The sequence below is a fragment of the Callorhinus ursinus genome, unplaced genomic scaffold (assembly GCF_003265705.2).
Source record: "Callorhinus ursinus isolate GAN/ISIS: 27379988/994484 unplaced genomic scaffold, GSC_fseal_2.0 scaffold4, whole genome shotgun sequence".
Taxonomy (NCBI): Eukaryota; Metazoa; Chordata; class Mammalia; order Carnivora; family Otariidae; genus Callorhinus; species Callorhinus ursinus.
Genome location: NW_027397066.1, coordinates 118,679,678 through 118,701,400, shown reverse-complemented (window position 1 = coordinate 118,701,400; position 21,723 = coordinate 118,679,678). Strand labels below are relative to the sequence as shown.

Below are 21,723 nucleotides of genomic sequence, written 5' to 3'. Positions count from 1 at the left end.
TATGAGCTCCCTGCTTTGACAGTACGGCTTCATGTCTCCACACATTTGCTGACATTTTTCCTGGGCCTCAAATGCTTTCTGTAGCCACGAAGCATTATCTTTGCTAGAAACCCTTCCCTACCCAACTATTCTTTATGGAACTGCTTACTCCTTCCCTTGGGTCTCTATTACTATTTTTTACTTACTTAATGCCATAGGCCACAGTACACTTCACTACAGTTAATGATGGTTTAAAAATGTATCTCCCCCTACTGAATTGTGAAGACTTTGAGGTCAGCTCTTTGTATCCTAAGAATTTGGGTTCTTTCCTTTTCTTATGCATATACTGTGTTCTCCCTTTCTCTCAAAATAACTTTATTCTTTAAAAACAGCACACATTTATTTTAAATGTCTCAAATGACATGAAAAGGCAGTTGAAAAATCACTCTAAATCCTACAGCCTAACAATGACCGATGTCTTTCTCTGCCTACATGCGTGTTTAGAGAGACATAAGCACCCACATGCACACACATACAGTGTTATACAAATAAATTCATTCGTTGATCTGACCAGTTTTTCCTTTCAACGATGGCAAGCCACTTTCCCTGTTAATGATATACCCATACATAGTTTTATATGGCTGCTTAAATTTTAGTTCATTAAGGGCAAAGATGTTAGACCTGACTCCTTGTTTCTTTTATTCCGTGAGTATGAATTAAAAAGTGGCATTATTGTCCTTACTTCCTTTGGTCAGCTATAGAGTCTTGAGCTGGTTTTGTAACTGTCTTCAAGGCATTCCCTTATGCCTTCTTCCCTTTATCTTTGGGCTGTGTCCTATTAAAATTTCTATATATCAGAGAGTCTCCTATCAAGCAATGTGATGTTTTTAGTCAAACTTTGTCTTTTTTTATTTTTGTTTTTTATTATTATTGTTATGTTAATCACCATACATTACATCATTAGTTTTTGATGTAGTGTTCCATGATTCATTGTTTGTGTGTAACCCCAGTGCTCCATACATTACGTGCCCTCTTTAATACCCATCACCAGGCTAACCCATCCCCCACCCCCTCCCCTCTAGAACCCTCAGTTTGCTTTTCAGAGTCCATAGTCTCTCATGGTTTGTCTCCCCCTCCGAGATAGCATGAGGGGAAGAATGAAAGGGGGGGAGCCTTGTCTGTCTTAAGAGAATCATCTATAGCTATATTGGAAGGGTTTGACTTTTGATGGTTTTTCCATTTAGAAACTAATACAGTGGAATCATGCATATATTTTATATGAATATTTTTAATCTCATCACCCTAACATAAGGATGCATCTCAATTATACCTGACCTTCCCCTATTCTGTGGTCATGAAATTCAAGATGATATATAACTGTTTTCAATGGATATTTTTATTTTACCAACCACTTTCACTCTTTGGCAGATACAGATTGCTAGTATAGTTCATTAGGATACTTACTCTCTGGAGCTAAGATCAAGAACTACTCAGATGTATTATTTTAATAAAATGAAACATCTGGTACAGTTTGGGAAAGTACAAAGTCACACTATGATTACAGCTTATTTGTGGTGTGTGTGTGTGTTTGTGAGAGAGAGAGAGAGAGATCTGATTCAGGAATATATCAGTTTTGCTTCACTGTTACTGGAGAGCCTACATCCAGTCCATGTTATTCTTATGGATTTTCTCCTGTTTTCAAACTCAATTAAAACTCTTAGGAATTCTTCATCCTTCGAGTTGTAGATTCAACATTAGAGCACATTTTCATACTGTACAGCATTAATCTAACAACTCTCTCAGAAAGCCTTTTTGTTTCAATCTATATTCTGATCTTGACCCCATCTTACCAAGTGTCAGGGACATTTGTGTCATGATGTGCATTGCCTTAGGTTTTAATATAAAATGTGTGCCGTTTATTACCTATGCTTTAGTTATTAGTAGGTAGAGATCTGAGCATCAGTCATTTCCTGCTCCCTCTCTAATTATCTCATATAATTAACTATCACCTCTCATGTTTTCCTTCTTTCCATGCTGTACCTGTCCTCCTTAGTAGCAGTTGTTCTCAACCAGGATAGATTTTGCCCTCGAGGAACATCTGGCAATTGTCACAGGAAGGGTACTACTGGTTTCTAAATGGTAGAGGTCACTGATGCCACTGATGCTACTTAACATCCTGCAATGCAGAATATAGGTCCGTTCCCTGCAACAAAATGTAATCCAAGCCAAAATGTCCATAGTCCTAAAGTGAAGGAATCTTGCTGTGGAAACTGACTTCCTGTGTTTTATTTGAACCTTCAGATTTCTTCCACCCCTGAGGTGTTCAGTTTAAAGTATCCTCTTGATTCAGACTAGCTACTTAGTAGCAGAAAGTGGTTATATTTAGATGTAAAATTATATCTCATGTCTCATCTGTGTCATGCTTTGGTTGAAGGGAGGCTGCCCTCATCATCAAAAATGTTTCCCTTGTTAGTAAAATAATAGTATATGAAAACTGACATTACCACAATAGCACAGAATAGGTAAAGTAGGAGGCTGAGGCATATTTCTAAGTAAAGAATAAAGCTGGAGAGATTGATATCTATGATTATCCTCAGATTAATAAATATGATTATCCTCAGATATTCTCTGCTCCAAATGTTATTTGTTGTTATGGAAATTCTATTTGTACATATATTGAGCAAATCTCCATGGTCAGCTTAATACTAACACGATCCCCCTTTCTTTCTCCTTTTTTTCCCCAGACATTTCACATTTTCAAGAACAAAATGATTTAAAAGGATTACTAGAAAATCTCCATCAAAATATCCAAGCCAAAAAAAGAAAGAATGTAGAAATCATGTGGTTGGCTGCAACGGTAAGCACTCTCCAGCCAGATCTTTGTCCTTGTCACCATGATGACCAGCAAACATTATAGAGTATTTGCTGTGTAGAGTCCAGTCCCTGCACTTTGGGTTACCAGATGTCATTCTCCATTATCCAGGGGTTTAGGCATTTTCAATGCTGTCGGTAGTTCTATCAATACACTAGAACACAAGATGGAAGAAGATGCACTCAACAAGAAAGAATTTTACCTATTGGCTTTTCTTGTATATCCTGGATGTTGTTTGAGACTTTGAGGCAAAAATGAAGCATCTGTGATTTTCTTGATAGTCCATGTTTGCGATGTCAGTCGCCCATATCAATCAGGATTTTGAAGTGCTACTCTAGAGAAATGGTTGCAACAGAATGTGGTTATCAGATCTTTGACTTGGCCTCAGTAAGGCTCCTGGACATCTTGTTCAATTAATGAGCTTGTAAATGCGTTTGTTAATTTAGATATTAGCATAGAATTTATTACTGATGGATTGCTCTTGGGGTCATGAGCTATATTTTCTATGGTTCTTTCTCATTTAATGACACCCTCAGGGCAGAAGTTCTGCCTTATTTCCCACCCCAGGTTTCTACCAGAGTGAGGGAGAGAATAATGCCTGTATTTCTGAAACTCTTGTCTGGCAACAATTCAGGCATAGCTCACATGAACTTATGAATTTTGTTAAGCATTCAGACCCAAAGATCCTTTCCTAATGCAAGAATCTTTTCATCAGAAAAGGCCCACATTGGAGATCTTTATGATGAATGCCATATTTGTAGTTCCTATACAGTGTTGCCTTTGTAATTTGGAGTTCGGTAACCAATCACCTAAAATAACTCTATTCATTCTGTATCAAGAGCATTTAAAACAAACCCTTGTCCCTATTGCCAGTGTTCAATTATAATCCGATATTACTTACTCTCTTCTGGGAAAAAGGAATGGATAATTTACCAGGAGTCTATATAAAATAATTTACCAAGAGCAAGGCAGAGGAAAGCTGCTTTAGCTTCCCTTCATGCCCTCTTGGAGCCCCAGGGAAGAACATCAAAGGTAACAATATGAAACATTGCTTTCAGGCAGCTCATTTACACTGGTCCCATTTAGCACCATACTGCATTACAGGAGGGTTGTTTTTAATAGTTTTTCCCCCAGTGGTGGCTGCTTTTTATGTCTTCAAAGACTCCTGTGGTTGTTAATTCTCACAAAAATTTCACAAAGGTAGGTCATGAGCTATTTTTGCTATTTTTACTAATAATGCGATAACAGGAAGGTAATTTGATCATTTACCAAGGCTTTCTGACAACTTAGGAGCATATACATATGTCACTATATACATATCATGAAGTTGTGTCTCAATTGATAAATGAAGGATGTACATGTGCAAACACAAATGTATATTTTCTCTTAGTTTATGTAGTTTTACCATTTGAATGTATAAAAATGTTTTCCCATAAATCTCATTCATTTCCTGAAAATTCTTTTTTGAAACTTAAACACTGACCAAATATGGCTTTCTCGCAGCTCAACTGTTGAATGGATGATTGACTGCCTTGATAAATACATGGCACCCATAATGTGCAAATTTAGCATTATGTAGGAACACTGACATTATTATTACAGCATTTCTGTAGCTGATACCTCAGTTTCAATATCCTTTTTGTAAATCAAGGACTTGGATAATACTTTTAAAATAAAAAAATATAGAAATTCCTTTTGACATTTTCCAAAAAGCTTTTATTTGTCTCTGTTTCATTCTCTTCTCTTTTAAAAATCTATTAATTATATATTACTGTGTTAATATTTGACATTCTCATTTAAAAAAATAACACTATTTGGTTTTGTCTTGATCAAATTTTAAAAATAAAAAATGAGAATTTAAAGAGACCACATGCCAATCAAGTGTATTAAATTAAGTTCATATGGTTCAAAGGAGCTATAGAAATAAGGAAACCAAGACCCAACCTGCTCACTCTGAATTGCCCCGCCTCCTCTTTATGTTAAATGTAGAACACTAAATATCCTTAGTAGGATAGTTGCATATACTAGAGACAACATATTTTAAAGACTATTCATTCTTTTTAAAAATCATTATCTAGGGGCACCTGGGTGGCTCAGTCAGTTAAGCATCTGCCTTCAGCTCAGGTCATGATCCCAGGGTCCTGGGATCCAGTCCTGCATCGGACTCCCTGCTCAGAAGGGAGCCTGCTTCTCCCTCTCCCTCTGCCCCTCCCCCTGCTTGTGCTCTCTCGCTCTCTCTCTGTCAAATAAATAAATAAAATCTTTTTAAAAAAATCATTGTCTCATAAGTGGCCATTGAGGTCTATATTTCATTATAATGAATATGAATAGCCAAGTCTTTGTTGTTTTATATTAAAAATGTTGAAATACTCTTTATTTGAAAAGATTAGAGTCTTCCAGATGAAAAAAAAATATGGTGAAATCTTGCTATATTTCTCTAGTCACTTACATTGGAAATAGTGAGAAAATACTAAAGGTCTAATAAGGAGTTGTAAATCCTAGTGTAAGTATCAGAATCACAATTAAAACATGGTAAAAACCCTTGATAAACTGTGTTAGTATATCTTTTCCTCAAAGCAGATTAACTGTTAAGGCCTCCTTGACAGCAGGTAATAAAGCAAGACTGTATTATATCACATTAGATTTATTTTAAGTGCATGTTGATTAACATTGTTGATACTAATGTAGTGTTGGTCTCTCATATCAGAGCCCTGCCATGGGACAGGGAAGAGAAAGGGAGAAAGGAATGGAATTATTCACCTGTTAACCATAAGAAAATGAGGCAAGAGATTATTGTGGCTCAGAGATTTTTCTCTTGAATTACATTGGGATAACAAAAAGAAAGAATTTGCAAAAAGAAACAGAATAGAAGGGAAGCTAAAGGCTTGGTTCTTGGCATTAGGCAAACCTACATTAGCATCCTGGGCTCTGTTCAGTTGTGCCCAAGTTACTAACCTAGCTAAGCCTCAGTTTTGTCATCTGTAAAATAAGAATGATTACATCTTCCTCCAAGATTCGTATGCAGTTATTGAAAGAGCAAAACTAGGGGCACCTGGGGTGCTCAGTCAGTTGAGCATCCAACTCTTGATTTCAGCTCAGGTCATGATCTCAGGGTTGTGGGATCAAGCCCCGTGTCAGGCTCCACGCTTAGCTCAGAATCTGCTTGGGACTTTCTCTCTCCCTCTCCCTTTGCCCCTCCCCCCATTGTGTGTGTACCCGTGCACTCTCTCTCTCTCAATAAATAAATAAGTAAATAAATAAATAATTTTAAAAAATAATTAAAAGAGCAAATCTATATGAAATTTATTAACATTATACCTGATAGAGTAGATGTGCACTTAACAGTGACCCTTTGGTGTCCTTATTTTTACTAGTTGCATTGATGAGTGGCTAGTGGTTCACTTATCTGCTTCATGGCACCATGTAGATGTTTGAAATCTCATAACCTAAAGCCAAAACTCGCAAAGGTTTCTTAAATGTAAAGTAAGAAGATGTTAGCTATTTAGGATTCAAACCAAGTGTCTGATCCAGGAAGTCTAGTTTCATTTTCCCTTCACAATTAAGGTGTTGCTCCTAAGCGGTGATTATTACTATCATCCGCTACGGCTCAGGCCCCCTCTCAGGGTAGTGACCATCTCATATGGCTTCAACAGCCCCACACCTCACACATCACATAGAAAGAACTAAATAAATTCAATCTGTTCCCCTGGCTTTTGAAATGAAAAGATAATGTGTTTCATTTGCTAGGGCAGGTTGAACCAATTGACTATCATGAATTCACATAAATTTGGCATGTTTAGGTAAGAAGTGTTTATAGACGAGTCCGACACTTTAGAGTCATCTACAGATGGGCAACGAGCTGTTTGTATGTCTGTGTTGCAGATTTGTCGCAAACTCAATGGCATTCGTTTCACCTGTTGCAAAAGTGCCAAGGACAGGACATCGATGTCGGTGACTCTGGAACAGTGCTCAATCCTGAGAGACGAGCACCAGCTACACAAGGACTTCTTTATCCGAGCCCTGGATTGTATGAGAAGGTAGCCTGCATGTCTGCAACTTTCTTTCTTTTAAGGCCATTTTAAAGTTGGGGGGCTTTTGTTTTCCAAATATATATTTTACTGGCAGACTAAATAGTGACTTCACTGCATTTCCATGGCTCATAGCTCATGACATGAAAGATAAAATAATATTAAGCATTCCCCCTGCTCATTTGAGGCAATAAAAGAGAAGGTGGCCGGATTTTGATAACAGCTTATGAACTCATTTAGATCTAAGTTTTAAAGGGCTCTGGTCCTTTCATATATAACTTGAAGAACAATTTCTTTATATATTAGTAATTATGAAAATGTACAACATAAAACTCTGTCGTTATCCACAGAAAATCTCTCCTGACCGCAACTAACAGGTGATCCTCGCAATGTCTTGTAGGGTCTCCGGGTCGGTCATCTCCTTCCTAAAATTATTTTCACATCACTCATCATAAAGGTGGGCTGACACAGATACTTTAGAATAGAGAATTAATATTGTTCCTCTGCCGACATTTAGAATGCTATGCCTGAAGTCATGTTTCTTGATTCATTTCCACAGTAATTAAATCTAAAGTCTAAGCCATAATGGGGAGGAAAAGGTGTCTCATTCACAGTGTCTGTCAGGAAGGACACACGTTAATTAAAAAGTTAAACCTAATTGTCTTTTTGCTGCAAAGACAGGCTCAGAAGCACACCAGATAGCATGGGACACACTCTTGTATTTCCAGAAAGGAATGTCCTGTTGCTCTAGAGAGGGCAGCTTCCTATCTGGCATATCATTAGCTCGCGCCCCTCCCCCCCCCCGCCTTTTTTAATGGCTGCAGTCTTTCAGTGGGGATGTGGACGCTTGCCTGCGCATGCCTTGTGCCTGCATGCTTTCCCCACTACGTGAGAGATTTCTGGAGCCCCCTCTGTTTCCCCATTTCATGTCGCTTGGCATTTTCATTGTTCAGTGGAGTTCTATTATGATTTCTTGATAAATGTATGAGGATGTCTTCAAGGCCTGACATGAACATCTCAGCCATATAAAATGCACTTGGTTGATATAAAAAAACTTCTTTTAAAAATAATCTCTCAGCACTAATAGGAAGAATTCAGAATCTGAAGCTGAAATCTTCTAAAGTGAAGAAAAAGAATACAAATATCACTATGGTTACAGCAAAGGTACTAGGTGGGGAGAAGAGGAACACATGATTATCATAGGCCAGATACACACCAGAGGACTACAATGATTCAACAAACACGAATTATCTGGAAGATGCAATTGTTGTTTATTTAAGGCAGAGATAAAAGAGGACCCTTAAATTAGAAACATGATTCTTTCAAATTGGTAAATAAAAGGTGTATCATATACATGTTAAAATATAAAACTAGATAGTGTGGTATTGCATAAAGGTTGTATAAAATTGACATTATATATGTAACATACTTGCTCACAACATAACATTTATAGGGTTCATTTTTGGATTGTTAAAAAATGTAAGGTCTAACAATTTTAATCTAAAAACACTGAAGATCTTAACTTCTATACCACCACTTCTCTGGGGGATCTATATATATTTATATTTATATTTATATTTATATTTATATACATATTTTTTTATAAATTTCAAATCTGTCAAATTTATCATTTGGTTTTGTGAATGCACGAGAGCTGTGTGAGTCTGTGAGGGCACGCGTGTGTGTGTGTGTGTGTGTGTGTGCATATGTTTAAGGAAAATGATATATGTCCTTCCCTTTAATAACTGCCATAATTTCCTTCTTTGGATATTCTGTATTATAGTACAAGCCTATTGGTTTATGGTTTCTGGCACTATCCAGTAAATGAGAGCATGGGGTTTGGGAGCCAGCTGACCTGAGTTTTAATGCAGCCTATATGCCACTTACTAGCCATTGGCAAGGGGTTTTTTGTTTTGTTTTGTTTCGTTTAAAGCTTTTATTTATTTACTTGAGAGAGAGAGAGAACAATGGGGTGCAGAGAGAGGGAGAAGCAGACTCCCCGCTGAGCTGGGAGCCTGATGCAGGGCTGGATCCCAGGACTCTGGGATCATGACCTGAACCAAAGGCAGACGCTTAACTGACTGAGCCACTCAGGTGCCCCAGCCATGAGCGAGTTTAATGTCTTACTGCCTCCTACCTGGTTGGTGCCTTAGGCAAGTTAGTCAACCTCTTGAGGCCTCAGTTTCCTTTATCTGCAAAACAGATGTGATAATAATAGTAGCTCTTCGGAGGAGTATCTTGAGGATTAAATGAATTGATATATGTAAAGTGATTACAGAGTGATTACTGTGTAATACTTGTTAAGTAAATAAAAAATAAATATCAAGAGTCATGATGTTAACATTCTGATCTCAGGTACAGTAAAATATAATCACTATGGTCCCTATAATCTTTGTGAATATATTATGACAAGTTTTGACTCTAATACCATATATTAAAATAAAGTCTACTGCCAATTCTAATAAATAAGGTTTCAAATGCAATGCTTTATCTATTCAAGAAAATAGTTCTTTAAATTCCACCTTAAAGTGTGCGTGTGTTTACAAATGCTGTGCTAATTATGGATGGATTGTATTCATTAAAGTAGGCCTGGATAGGTTTCTTGTAAGTATTTTTATGTTAATGTGTATTATTGTATGCCCTTGGAATTTGAGTCATAGATTTGACATCAAAGAGTCACCCTAGAAATCTAGTCAAATCTGCTTTACTTTATAAATAATGAAACTGAGCTCTAGAATGTTTTGGCAAAGACTATTGAGACAGAAAGTATCAGAGCACTGGAACGTAAGTGCCCTTGTCATATTTTAATGTTATTTTCTTTGTACCAAATGAAACAAAATACTATCACTTAAAATTATTTGGTAATGTATTTGACTCCCTCAGATCTGTTACAGTTGACCCTTGACCAAACCAACACAAGTTTGAACTGCATGGGTCTACTTACATGTGGATTTTTTTTTATAAACACAGTACAGTAAATGTATTTTATCTTCTTATGATTTTCCTTATAACATTTTCTTTTTCCTAGCTTACTTTATTGTAAGAATACAGTATATAATACATATAACATACAAAAGATATGTTAATCAACTGTGTATGTTATCAGTAAGGCTTTCTGTCAACAGTAGGCTATTACTAGTTAAATTTTAGGGGACTCAGACATTATACATGGATTTTCCACTGTGCAGGGGTTTGGTGCTCCTAACCCCTGTGTTGTTCAAAGGTCAAGTGTATTATATAAGTCATATAAATCATTAAAAACCAGGTGCTTTTAGGAATTTGAGACTGTGTGTAAGACTAGAGAAATCTGCCCCAAATCCTGAGACCTGTGAAGAGCAGACCCTAGTTCTAGAATATGAACTATTTAATTTCAGCCTTATCTATTATGTCCACCATTGTACTAGGGCATTGAGCACAGTGTCTGGTCCATAGTAAAGCAAATATAAATAGGGGTTGAATAAATGAAGAACAGTCCACATAGGAATTCATTCTGTTGCCTTCTGTTTTTCACAACCATGTAACAATTTTGTCTTTTTTTTTTAATTATGTTTTCAATTATATTCAAGATAGCAATTTGGTTCTTACTTCTATGTCTAAGCCTTGTTTCCTGGGGTTGTCCTTCGGTGTCTGTAGTTCAGTGGTTAATGATAAGCCAGAGGTTGCACTCCAACAATTCAATCCAATAAAGCTTCCAACCTCTTTTGATGTTGATTGTGGATTGTGAACCTATTCAGAGTTCAGGAGTTTTCAAACCTACTCTGCCTTTTATTTCCACCAGACCTGTTAGGTCCTCCTAGTTGGCCGGGATGTGTGAAAGTTTATCAAAACCCTCCATGGCTCTCTCATTTCAGGATCTCTGGTTAGATGAACAGCTAGTCATCTGGGAGTGGCCCCAGTGGGACTGCTATCTCAGGCTAGCTAAGAGGTTGACTGTCAGCATCCGTTTGCCTGAAGAGCACTGCTGTTTTTGGACAATGCATGGGAGTGGCATTTTCCACTGTCCGCATTCAGTGCAGTCCAGCGCACCGCCAGCTCACCAGAGTAGAACTTGAGCTGAGAGGGGCAGGAAGACCACACACTTCCCCTCCGCTTCCCCACTGTGGGTAGTTTTCCAAGAAGCAACAGTTCTCAGCATGTTGCTTGATTTCCGTTGATTACCAAGGTCCTGAAGTGGTTGATTTGACTGTATTTTCCATTCTCATCGTTTTTTGGGAGAAAGAGGATTTGTAGAACTCCTCGGTCTGCCATCTAGGAAATCCCACCCTCAGACAGTGGCTTTAAAAGGTGCCTCGGACTGCTTCTGGGGCTTTTCAAAACTATGATTTATAATTGGAAAGATCTGAGGTAGACCCAGGGATCTAAATTTTTTAAGAATTTTAATATTCTGGGACACAACCTTAGATTTTAAAAAATCAGTGTTTTAGAGGACTTTGATTTTTATGCTTTTGAAAATATTGGTTTTTTACTTTATTTAACATCAGTTGCAGTTTATTTTACCGTTGAATTATTCTAACCACCTTTCAGGCTTTTTGCTCTGGATTTTTTTAAAGTTCACCAAGGTTATAATATCATTGCTGTTTTTTGGGTTTTACTTTTCCTTATCTATATTAAATTTTTCTATTGCATTTTGCTTCTCTCTGTAAGTTTCAGATTATTTATGGATAAATGAAATGTAATAGATAAAGAGAAATAAGTAAAGCTTCATTTGGCTGCTTAGTCAGAAACTCCCTTGGCAGAATAAGCTCCATGAGAGCAGGTATTTTGGTTCTCCTTTGTCCATTGCAATCTTCCCAGTACATGCCTAGTGATAGTAGGTTCTCGATAAATACTCAGCGAATGAGTAGATGAATGAATGAATAACACAGGTTTATAAAATGTTCAGATCATCTATATAAGGAGTTTTGTGCATACATAGGCATTTAGAATTAAACATGAGATTACTACTCAGTTGTGACATATTTATCAACAAAAGTTCCAGAAGACGAAATTGAAAGCTTTTGGAGACATTATGATACCGATTCAAAAACAAACAGGCCACAAAAAACCTATCTTAACTCATTATCTGAATCCACCCTTTGTACTATTTTCAAAAATGTCATTCTCTTTTCCTACATAGCCAGTATTACCCACAGGCGCACACTCCTGATGCGTGTCTCTGGTTACAGTCGGCTTGACTGAAGTAGCAGAAGGGCCTATTCAAATGAGCCGAGTTAGCAGAGTAACTGGAAGGACCTGGCTCTGTAAGGAACTCTTGGTAGCTGCCTAAACTGCAAGACCAAAACAATGATTCTCAACTGTCCTTAGAAACCCTGGGGGGCTCGGGGGCTAAATGGCAGGAGTCCCTCCCCAAACCAGCTTCTGGGGTGGAGACCAGGTGGCGAATCACTTGACTGAAGTAGACCTCATTTAAACCTACCACCCTTCAGTAACTTAGTTTAATGGCTTTGTGGTAAGACTATAAACCTGGTATATCTATCCTTTCCTTGAGTTTTGAAGTGTACGTGTATTGACAAATTCTCCCTTGAATCCTCTTTAGGGGAAATTTACAAAAATGGTGGCAGCATAATTGGCAGATTGTTTTTTAAAAGAAAGGGATAATGCAGTATTAGCTCTCAGTTTTTGGTTATGGAATCTCCATTGATGCTAAGAGCCATTTTGTCCCAGTGCATTTATGGGAAGCATTTTTAGTAAGGACTTTTAAGCTTGTATTTCATTAATAGGCAATTAGGAATGGATTTTAGAATACAAAATTTGACTGGATTATAAAATGCCATGCTTTATCAAAAATGATTGTGTTGGGAAATTTAAGAGCCACTAAAAAGTATATGAAAATGAAAATGCCAGTACCCTCTTATTTCCCTTAACAGGAACCCCGGGATTATGTGTGTCTGCAATGTAACACTGTGACACCGTAAAGGTACAGTTGTCTGTACCTTTTATTTTCCTTACTCTACGTTACTCTGCAGTCTGTCATTCTATAATGGCTCCTTAAAATTAAGATAGTTGATATGCCATTAGTAAGATTAATCAGGGTTCATTTCAGCATATAACCTATTTGTCATCCTTTAGATACAAGGCTTTCATCACTCTATTTTAGTAAATATTGAATTCATAAGAGAAAGACTGAAAGGCTCATCAGACTTGTTGAGTTTTATCTTGTTGAATGGCATATTCTCAACATGAGGCACCTGAAATTTATTTTGTTTTTATTTCCTAACTGATGAAATGTTCTGCTTTATAAATAAGTGCCCCTTAACCGATTGATGTCCATCAGTAAAGATTATTTCTGGCTTACTTCTTTGTGGGTTTTACTTTTGAGTCATGTAGTTCATTTGTGTTCAAATAGAAAACTTCTTTTCTTGTTCTTGTTTTCACTTCATCTTTTTTTCCTTTACTTTTGTTGGATCGTATGAGTCAGAGAAAAGCTGCTATTATGTCATATTCTCTGCTATTTCAAATATTAAAGTGAATAATATGCACTGTAGGCAGAGGTAATTGAAGCTTTCAGTTATGTCCTGACTGCCTGAAAGGGCTGTGTGTGTGTAGAGCAGCCTAAGCGGGAATAGTTTTCCCATTAGCACCAAGTGTTCTCTCTTCCCTGGAGAACTTCAGTAGTGTATTTGCTGCATTCCTTCAGTCTGTATCTGTGACGAATAAAAGCAATAAGCCCAGATGGAGTCACCTTCATCGTAGGGTTGCTAATAGTTATGTGAACACTGACCCCATTAGGATGTTTTTGCTTCAGTTTACCGTAAGGTGAAAGATAGTGGCAAAGAATACACTTTTTAAAAAATCATGTTGGAGCAAGTATCCTTTAAGAAGATATCCACTGATATACTACCAAAAGGGAACTGAGCTTATTGGAGAAATCAAAGAATGACCTACAGAGAAACTTTCAACTTTCTGAACAAAACGTATGTGCTGTTTTTAGGTAATCTTTATACATTTATTGCATGTTGTATTGTTTGATTCTAAAAAAGTCATGACTTAGGTCTATTCTTCTTCCTAATTTGTTTTGTGTAGAGTATTTGTTTTCTGCTTCTAGTGGCATGGGACCCTGTGCTTGTCATCCAGAGCACCTACCAGCTTTGCACACACACCTTCCCAAATAAGTCACTTCTTTTCTTTTTCTTTTTTTTTATTATTATGTTATGTTAATCACCATACATTACATCATTAGTTTTTGATGTAGTGTTCCATGATTCATTGTTTGCGTATAACACCCAGTGCTCCACGCAGAACGTGCCCTCTTTAATACCCATCACCAGGCTAACCCATCCCCCCACCCCTCTCCCCTCTAGAACCCTCAGTTTGTTTTTCAAATAAGTCACTTCTTTCAATTCTTGAAATTATTACCTGATGGCCTAGAATTATAAGCATATGGAATAGAGTTTTTTTAATTTTGTTTGTGGAAACAAAATGAATTTAATTGAAGTGGATTTAACTTCTGCCACAAACATGAGTTTTTAAAGTCAAGCAGATCTGCGGGAGAATCCTTATTCTAACACTCATTGTCGGTACATCTTTGGACAAATTAATCTCCAGGCCTCAGTTTCCTCATCTGTAATGTAGGGATAACGATCTCTCTGTTCTGTGGTTGTTGTGTTAAATGAGATCACTAACTGAAAGTCTCTGTGCTCAGTGGTATCAGATGGTCTGCTTGCTCCCCATGTTCTCCACCTGCCTTGCCTATTCTTCCTTAGCCCAGGTTTCTCCTCCATGCCTCCTCTGATACTCCTGGAATTGAGTTTCCCTGGTCTTTAAGGTCTTAAAAGAAAAGCCCCAAGAATAATACTTGGTTTCTAAAAGGCTTAAACTCTCTCTCAATGACTATGGGCTAGATGGTTTGGAAATGTTGTGAGAACCCTGCCAATGGTATCAGGAGAATCTAGGAGCAACCAAGCCTGGAACAAAGGGTTAGTGACCATATGCCATCCCGGACAGCAGCGCCTCAGCATTCAGGGAGTAGAACTTGCGCATGTCCGACCTCAAATGCCCACAGACCTCACTGGTGATCTAGGATATCCAGTAAATAACAAGCCAAGAACCCCACCTCAGGAGATGGCCCGGGCAAATATATCAGTAACAGAAGTATGTCATCACCATATTCAGAGTCAAACGTTAACATTTATTGAATATCTTCTACGGCAGAGTACCATGCTAAGCAAAGGGGAAAAATGCATTTGTAATAAGAACAAGAGCTAGTAATCAATGACTTCTTGCTATGCACTAAGAATTGTAATGTAATGTAAATGTAAACATTACATTCTATAGGAGGAACCTCTGTTAATGCCCACGGGGATAGTATGAGACAGAGGAGTCCACATGCCTAAAACTTCTATTACTGGAGTGGATCAGAAGGGAAAAGAAATCACTGTGGGCAGGGGTGGTCCTGGGGAAGGTAGGATTTGAGCTGTATCTTGAGGATGAATATAATTTAGGGAAGCAGCAAGGAGGAGTTAGGAGTTCTTGACTAGAAATATCTAAGTGGGTGAGGTAAAGGTACTGTTTGTGAATTCATCACATTTGTTGAGTGTTTGTATTTACGTAAAGCATCATGTGTGGCACATCCAACAACTCATTGTCTTCCGCAGGTATCAGGTTTGTTTGTTTTTTTTAAAGATCTACATTCATAAATAGGTCTAGTCCTCTCCTTTAACATAGTATTCCCTCATATGAATAGACCATAATTTATCTATTCCCCTATTGAATTTTATGTTGTCTCTGATATTTTGCTATTACAAACAGTGCAGTAGCCATACTCATGAGTGTATCCATGAATACAAGTATGAGACTTTCTCCAGTATAATAAACATAAAAGTGAAATGGGTGGTAAGATATTTATATTTTCATTTCTAGTAGATGTTACCATATTGCTCTTCAAAATAGCTATACTATTTATATCCCTCAACCCATGCACCTGTGTTCCCATTTTCCACATGCCCAAATATGTGCACTGGATAGGTTTTTACCAATCTGATGGGTAGAAAGTGGTATCTTGATTTAATTTGTATTTTCCTGATGATAAGTGATATTGAATATCTTTCTAAACATTGATTGGCCATCTGTGTTTCCACTTCTAGCATCTCATCTTTATTATATGTTTCATATATTGGAGATTTGCATATAATGCCAGTTATGAAAGGGTTCTAGCATATATGAACTGCTGATTTATTGTTTAAGTCAAGTTCTAGATAAGAGAGCTTCAGGAATGATAGTTTTTAAAAATATTTTTATTTGTTTTTTGTTTTGTTTTGTTTTTCCAGAAAATAAAAGCACAATGGAGTAGGCCAGAAGGGTCTCTTGGGTTTGGACAGAGAAATGGAGTGTTTTGACAGGAGCCTGTGACATGATATGAGACATTTTAGTGGTCCATTTTAGATAAGGGACAGAGACTTCCAGCTGAGACACGTGTACACACACACACCCAGGGGCAATAGGGGAGGTGATTGATGCTTTTGCACTTGGAAAATGAGGTGTAGCAGGAACTGGTCCTAGAAAGGGCTTGTTTTCTTTTAAAAAGCCAGAGATGCAGGTGATCCAGGCCTAAGTGATATGTGGAAACCACATCATTCAGATGTGCCAAAATCTAGAAAGTCTGTTTCTGCTCCTGAAAAGATGAGATGCAAGAGTAAAGGAAGTGAGTGGGTGTAGCCACATGTTGCTGAACCCGAACACCCCCTTCAAAGAGAGAAACAACTTAGAATTAAACACGTGGATATGAAACAAATATCACAGTTCTATCTCAGACCTAGCTTGCTTTTAAAGTTGGCAGATTTGTTGGGGCATTTAGCTCCCATATTATAATGCTTCCCAAATCTCAGTCACTCACTAAACCACCTAATCATTTTTTTCCACAAGTGTCACTTGAACAATCATTACCTTAAGCCTTGTCCTAAGCAATGATATTAATGAATTCATGGACTTGATGTGCCTGTTATATTTGTCCTAAAACCCAGAAGAATAAAACAAAAACTGTTATAATCAATGTATCATCAGTGTACTGTGTAAAAATTCTTGCCTTCATCAGAGTGTTTAGTCTACTTGGGTAAACACTGTCATAGAAAGGTTTCAACCCTCCTTCTGACCTGAATTTTTCTTATAATGCTCCAGTCTTTAGCCCAGGAGAACAAACTGAAAGTCTTCATTGGCCACTGTCTAATAAAAAACTAAATTGGGTGTCAGTAGGTTTATGGAAAAGTAGTCAAAATGCTGTAAACTTTTCTCATGACAGAAAGATCACAGATGACAGGAAAGTTCAAATGTCCATCGTAATGCATTTGTGCCCGAGGAGAATGGTCTCAAGTCCTGTGAGCAAAAATATAATATGTGCAATTACACCCTATTCTCTCCCATTCATTGAGTCTATCAGGATTCATATGAGTGTGAATGACATCATTACAGGGATCAAGAGTGTAATTTATAAAGCATATCATTTAGAAAATTAGTAGTTTATTATAGTAAAAAAAAATCACATGTAGTATTTCTCAAGTATCACAGCATTATTTTGGTGGAGTTGTTGCTTTGAATCCTCTAAAATCTAAGAATTAAGCCAGCTTGGTGAAGAGTAGTGAGTGTAGGTCAGTGGTTAAGAGGAAGGACTTTGGGGATAGTTGGCCTGGTTCTCCACTTCTTGCAGTGAGAAGAAAATCCTAGGAGCCTTTGGGTTCTTTACGTGTAAAGAGAAACCGTATATATGAAGAAATTGGTAACAGGAATATCAAGTAAGTGCTTGATAAAGTTTAACTATTGCAGTGTTGATTTCCCCAGCATCTTCATCTCATAGGGCTATTGTGAGGATTAAATTAAATAATGATCATCAAAGCACATAACAGAGTACATAGTAACATAGTTACATAGTAACGATCAGTAAAAAGTACATGCTGCTACAGGTGTTACTGGTACTATGCTTATTGCTACCACCTTCTTTGTCATAATGGTGTCTCATCAAACTGTCTGTACTAAACTGTGCATTGGTGTGACTCCTCAGACTACACTGAAGAAAGTAAAAGAAACAGCCCTTGCAATTATTCATATTGTCTATGCACTGATTCTCAAAGAGTGGTTCCCAGGCCAGCAGCATCAGCATCCCCCAAGAACTTGTTGTAAATCCAGATTCTCAGGCCTCATCCCAGTCCTACTGAATCAGAAACTGTAGGAGTGCGGCCCAGCAATCAGTGCTTTAACAAACTCTCCAGGTGACTGTGGTGCATACTTAGGTTTCATAACCTCTGGTCTAGTGTAAGGATGGTATTACCTTTTTAACAGTTTTGCTGAGATAAAATTCACATACACCTACCATACCATACCATACCATACCATAAAATTCATCCACTTAAGGGTGAAGGGGAGTTAGAGGTATAGAATCAATTAGTCAGGGGATAAAAGATACAGCATAGGGAATCTGGTCAATGATATTGTAATAGTGTGGTATGGTGACAGGGTAGCTACACTGGTGGTGAGAACAGCATAACACAGAGACTTGTCAAACCACTACGTTATACACCTGAAACAGTTAACATTGTGTTTCAACCATACTTCAATTAAAAAAAAAAAATCCCATGAAATATATGAGATATATTTATGTCAAAAACTAACTCCTTGTTAATCTGAAGTTTAAAAAGAAAAAATTCACACATTAAAATTGTACAATTTAATAGATTTTAGTATATTCACAAAGTTGTACAATCATCATCACAATATAATTTTAGAAAATGTTTGTCACTTTTGCCTATTCTGGACATTTCACATGAATAGAATCATAGAATATGTGGTCTTTTGTGAATGACTTCTTTTACTTAGCATACTATTTTTTTAACGATTTTATGTATTTATTTGACAGAGAGACACAGTGAGAGAGGGAACACAAGCAGGGGGAGTGGGAGAGGGAGAAGCAGGCTTCCTGCTGAGCAGGGAGCCCAATGCGGGGCTCGATCCCAGGACCCTGGGATCATGACCTGAGCTGCAGGCAGACGCTTAACGACTGAGCCACCCAGGCACCCCTACTTAGCATACTATTTTCAAAGTTCATCTGTGTTGCAGGTATTTTTTATTACCTTGTAAAGTTCCCTCTCTGTGAATAGTCTTTGCATTCCTTTCTACAGCATTAATATTAGGTTTGTTTATGATTCTCCAGAACAACTCCAGTGCATGTGTACATTTGTGTATGGGAATGGGGTAGCTGGATGTGATTGTGTGTGCATGTGAGTTTTAATTTCGTGATTTCCTTTTTGTAGAGACTCCTAAAAAGCTCACAGCCAATTCTGTGATCCATCTACTAGAAATAGATAGCATTCTTAATGGGCCTTTAAAAAATATATAGTGGCCTCATTCCTAATTTCTTTTTATGTTATAACCCTTGCATTTACTGTTTCTTTCCCACTTTTCATTCTTGATATCTTACTGAATTTTATGTATCCATTTAAACTGCCTTAAATTCTTTTTAAAACAAGGCAGGATTTAAATACCTAAGAATAAAACCACATAAAGCATCCCTTCTATCCTAAGCTAAAGACTTCTAAATCTATACTTAGCACTTGTCAAATCAAGTTGAATAATACTGATTTATAGTATTTTCAAACTGCCGGAAAAAAAATTCAGTCTCTTACATCTGAATTTATGTGTTTTCAAAATGATATCTGTCCCCTCAACTATTTGAGAAAATAATAGCATTATATTTTTATATGCCTCAGAGTTTGCAAATCACCTTGACTGCTCTTTTGCTCTGGAAAATAAGAATACAATAGATATCATCCTTTCTTCAGTTTCTGTTCCATAATTTAATTTTATAACATGAATTCAGAGATGGAATGTTTATAACACAGATAGTTTTATTTGATTTTATGGTATTTTTTTTCTCTTGGAACTACTGGAACAAAAGTGAGAAAACAGCATATTAGAGCTGTCAAGAGATATTATTTTTGCCAGAAAAGAGGAAGCAAATGCCTCCTCTTCATGAGAACAAACTGATTTTATAGCAGCAGCTCTTCAAATAGATACGTGTATTGAAAACTCCACTATCTCTAGTCGCAAAAGAAAAGAAAAGAAAAGAAAAAAACCATTTTTCCAATAAGATAACAAAACCTCACATGCCTACCTGCAAGGTACATATGATTAAATAGTACATGGTCATAAAATCAGAGGTAACAGAAGCAGCTGTGCGGTGCCGCCATGGGTCCAGCTTGACCACGTGAGAAATGAGTGGTTGGCAGCCTCTGGAAAGCCCAGACTCTGGCAAACGTTTGCTGAGTTTAATCTTTTTTTCCTCGGTGGTTTGACTTCATAAATACAATTTTATTGTGCACGTTAATAAGTTAAAGGTCCCTAGTGAATTGTGTGATTCCTGAACAGACAGAAGAGACTGTACATAATTGAAAATTAATTCTAAATAATGGTGCTTTATTTGGGAATTAAATAAATCTATTTTTAGCGAGTAATACGGTTTGATATTCATGTAGTCAGTTATAATCCCCCCAAATGCAATCCTTAAAGTTCTTTTATAAATTTAAACTTTACATTACTGAGGTTATGGTTTCAGACCATAATGGAAAATAGAAATTATTTTCCATTTCTGTTTCTGCCAAGTAAAAGAAAGTCATGTTCCTTTGCAGTCTGCTTTATATAGTTTTAGCATAAATGTGTGGATGTTTATTTTCCACCTTTACCCACACCCCTTGAAGAACAAAAGAAGGATGTACTCTCTTGGTGTGGCTGCTGGGAATGAAAAGAAAATGAAAAGAATATTAAGTTTTTTAAAAGCCTTCAGAATTGGGGGATGTTGGCATATAGGTGCTAATTAAAAAAATCAATTTATGTGTATTTAAAAAATTTTAACTTTAATTTGAAAGTTAGCAACTGCCTTTTGAATATCCTTCTCTTGAGCTAAATGTCAAAATGGTATTAGTACATGTTGCCAATATCTTGCTAAACTCTACTCATTTCCTCCTGGAGTTTGGTTCATAATGGAAGCAAAATTTTGGTTTAACTAATTTGATTACATCAAGAAAAAAGAAAACTGAAAGAATCTTGAAAGAATCTGAAGCCATGTGTGTGGAGGGTAGGAGGGAAAAAGTTTTCTCATTTATATGGAGTTTGATGAGTTTCATTTCTATGAAATTCTTCCTGTTTCTCATGGCTGGGCCCCCTTGGCCAGGGTGGATGGGGAGAGGGTCTTCCAGGCAGACGGGGCTCTCTCCCCCTTACAGAGACAAGCCTTACGCTTCTGCACATCATCTAGACTGATATGTTCCCCGGCAGCTAAAAGAGAAAGTTGCCACGAGGAAGATAGTGTGCACTCCCCATAGATGTTTATTTCTCCTTGAAGGAAAATGCTAGGCGATCTGATATTCTTGCCATGTCTCTGCAAATAAATAAATAAATAATGAGCAACTGTTGGAGCAGTGGTGTTATTCACATGTAAAGAAACTTCTTGCACCATTATCATCACGTGGCCTTACATCTCCACTGATGCCAAGGTAGCTAAAGGCAAAATATAGTATTTTGACATAAGATAAATATTTTATTGAAAAATCTGAACATGTGGTTAACACTGATTTTTTTCATTTCTGTCAGAATAGAGATCTATAAATATGCTTTTCCTGTTGAATCACTGTTGGAAGGGAAACGAGATATCTTCTGGCCCAATGCTTCACAGTGTTTTATGTTAATGAATATATGCCTAATAAAGTAATTATCTTTTAATCTGGATATTGTTCTTAAGTTGATACTAGCCCTTTAGCTAAGTTTTGTGGGAGGATTTTCAAAGGAAGATTCTGTACCTGGCATCTGCTGTGGTGGTGGGTAAGAGCAGACATGCTGGAGAATGACAGGGTATTCCCTCCTTGG

The 21,723-nt window shown here is 37.1% G+C and overlaps 1 protein-coding gene across 7 annotated transcripts in view; it reads left to right on the top strand.

Moving 5' to 3' along the window:
- The window catches only part of INPP4B (inositol polyphosphate-4-phosphatase type II B), an 864,684-nt gene that overhangs the window by 781,007 nt on the left and 61,954 nt on the right, over positions 1-21,723 (top strand). For all 7 annotated transcript variants that reach the window (XR_012378034.1, XM_025874245.2, XM_073892293.1 and 4 more), the window contains 2 exons: positions 2,724-2,836; positions 6,734-6,888. Coding sequence is in view for 6 of the 7 variants with exons in the window: in XM_025874245.2 (XP_025730030.1) it covers positions 2,724-2,836; positions 6,734-6,888 (268 nt within the window). In the remaining variant the exon portion in view is untranslated. The remainder of the gene's footprint in view (positions 1-2,723; positions 2,837-6,733; positions 6,889-21,723) is intronic.